Source organism: Pundamilia nyererei, unplaced genomic scaffold (genome assembly GCF_000239375.1).
Source record: "Pundamilia nyererei isolate P.nyererei 1_Seehausen unplaced genomic scaffold, PunNye1.0 scaffold00192, whole genome shotgun sequence".
NCBI lineage: Eukaryota > Metazoa > Chordata > Actinopteri > Cichliformes > Cichlidae > Pundamilia > Pundamilia nyererei.
In genome coordinates this window covers 54,352-55,542 of record NW_005187593.1, presented here as the reverse complement: position 1 = coordinate 55,542, position 1,191 = coordinate 54,352, and the positions used below count along the sequence as shown (strand labels likewise).

At 38.0% G+C, this 1,191-nt stretch overlaps 1 protein-coding gene across 1 annotated transcript in view; it reads left to right on the top strand.

Annotated features, from left to right (window-relative positions):
* Positions 1 to 959, top strand: part of LOC102197624 (uncharacterized) — a 15,090-nt gene extending 14,131 nt beyond the window's left edge. The window contains exon 3 of the mRNA XM_005747271.1: positions 798 to 959. Within this exon, the coding sequence (XP_005747328.1) occupies positions 798 to 959 (162 nt within the window). The remainder of the gene's footprint in view (positions 1 to 797) is intronic.
* The last annotated feature ends 232 nt before the right edge of the window (positions 960 to 1,191 follow it).

Below are 1,191 nucleotides of genomic sequence, written 5' to 3'. Positions count from 1 at the left end.
GTGTGTGTGTGTGTGTGTGTGTGTGTGTGTGTGTTAGCACAGCCAGCTAGAGTTATTTCCTTCATAGGAAACAGTTACAGGATGTGTGACACTGGCAAAAAGAGAGAGATCAGCGTGCAAACACTCACGTGTTCGAATCACAACACTTCTATTAAAATAAATAAACCACTCGTCTTTCTCCGGTCAACAGTCACATTCCATTTTATACAAGTTAAAACCCTCCCATTATTGTATTCATGCACTAATCCACATTTTAGTGGCTAAATATTTATATATGCACAGATAAGTTAATGATGAGTCAGCAAATGAACAGAACACAGAGAGGAACTGTGATATAACAGCACTAAAAGTTAGTTTTTAAATGTGTTTTAAGTGTAATAATCAATTAAATCTTCTTCCTGAATCCATAAAAAGGGGTCCTATTGGGCTTTTTCTTCTTTTGTGATATAATATATCTAATGTACAAGTAATCCCTGTGAACAAACAGCTCGGACTTTAGATTGCTCTAAATGTTCAGATTCAGATATTTTTCTCTATGTTTGGCTACTGTGTGAATCATGCAAAGCTGCTCTAGGATAGTCCAAAAATAGAAGTATGGCTGTCTCTAAGTCCCACCCTGATAAAAGATGGCTGGGAATTAAATGGAAGTAATGTGATGCTTCTGGATTTTGAGTTTTTCTCTTGTTGAGTTTTTGATCCGTCTATCCCTCCATACATACAACCATTCATGCTGCTGACATCAGGGATGATAGATAAGACAAAGTATAAGATAATATCCTCCATTATATCCTCTTTAGATTCCCATCATGTTCTTGATCAAACCAACGTCACACCTCACTGCTTACATCCCATCTGGCAGTGACATTGTTGTAAACTCCACTGAGTTTCTAAGAGTGGTTTTGGCTCTCGTGTTCATCAACACTGGTGTGGGTTTATTCTTCGAGGAGGAGGAGGATTAGCTCAGCATAATTTCAAACCAATGCTGAGCACATTTGCTTTCTAATAGTGCTGAGTAATGCTGAGTAAAGAGCTTTTGTGGGCTTTTAGGTGTCAGTTATTAAAAATACATTTCTGGTGTGGTTGTGGTGTGTGTGGCCACAGATGTGTAGCAGACATGCATGTGTTTTCAGTTAAACGGGTTGTATGTGTGCTGAGTCACTGATTGATAATGAGCATGTACTTTTCTTTTAA